At 43.7% G+C, this 1,113-nt stretch overlaps 1 protein-coding gene across 1 annotated transcript; it reads left to right on the top strand.

Annotated features, from left to right (window-relative positions):
- Positions 1 to 6: 6 nt before the first annotated feature.
- Positions 7 to 1,101, top strand: LOC108490405 (interferon-induced very large GTPase 1-like; the record flags this gene model as incomplete). Its single annotated transcript, XM_017796460.1, has 1 exon — positions 7 to 1,101. A coding segment is annotated over one exon (1,095 nt), but the record flags the coding sequence as incomplete, so codon positions are not given.
- Between the last annotated feature and the right edge of the window lie 12 nt (positions 1,102 to 1,113).

Here is a 1,113-nt window from a genome sequence, read left to right as displayed (position 1 = left end):
AATCATCTCCGAGAAGCAGAGCAGCCAGACATGCAGCTCCTGCTGCTCTCCGTTGCAGCTGCTGCAGGCTACCAGTGGAAAACCGGTATCTTTCAGCCTCTCCTGGGGTGTGAGGAGGTAAACTTCCTACTGGATGAAATGCAAACTGTCCAACACAAATATCAGATGCTCCAAAATCTCCACAGCTACAGGGCTGTGGCATTCCTGATGCTCACAGCTCTGACAGCCACAGCTGGAGTCACAGCCATTTCTACAGAAGAGAAAGCACAACGCTTGGCATTAGTAAAACAACACACGGAAAAGTCATTGTCTGCAGAAATTATCCATGTCCTCACAAAATTTGAAACAAGTCATGACTGGGAAAGTCTAGAGAACAACCTAAGATTACTCGTTGATGGAGATTTTGAAGACACCAACCCTTCATTGCAGATGGGTGAAGTGAAAAAACAATTAGAGAGTCTCTGCCATAAAAAGAAAGAGTCTAATAAACAGCAAAATAATGAAAACAATAAAACAGAAGTGATGGAAAACCAAGCGTTGCTGGACTTACTCCATCGCCTAGGCCTAGAATGTTACTACCCAAAAAAGATGAACAGAGCTAAATTCCATCAGATCTATAAGACTTCTGTGCACAACACCCAGCCCAAATCTGAAGAGGAGCTTCCCTTCTATTTCCTGCAAAAGCTACTGATGCTGGACTATGGAATGAGATATTTGATCTTCAAAGACACAGGAAATGCAGAAACTCAAGAAACATTAAGTCCCACCAACGAGGAAAATTTGGCTTTTGATCCATATGAAGAGTTCTATGAAGACACTCCCGATGACACTAATCCTTCAGCTACTAAGTCTGAGCCACACATTCATCCGATGGATATCCAGATGGCCCTTTTCCATTGTGCAGACAACTTTGCCAGGCAGTACATTTTGGCAAAACTTGCCATGTGTCAGTATGCACTCCCCCTAATAGTACCCAATCCCAACTGTTCTCAAATTGAATCCTTTCTCTGGTCTCTCAGACAAATTAGAAGAAGTTGGAAAGATGCAAGTAAATCACCACAGGACAAGAGCTACAGTCACAAGAATCAGCCGATGTGCAGTGTCTCTGCCCCC

The sequence above is a fragment of the Nannospalax galili genome, unplaced genomic scaffold (assembly GCF_000622305.1).
Source record: "Nannospalax galili isolate Female #2095 unplaced genomic scaffold, S.galili_v1.0 C48671953, whole genome shotgun sequence".
Classification (NCBI taxonomy): Eukaryota; Metazoa; Chordata; class Mammalia; order Rodentia; family Spalacidae; genus Nannospalax; species Nannospalax galili.
This window is presented reverse-complemented; position numbering and strand designations above follow the sequence as displayed.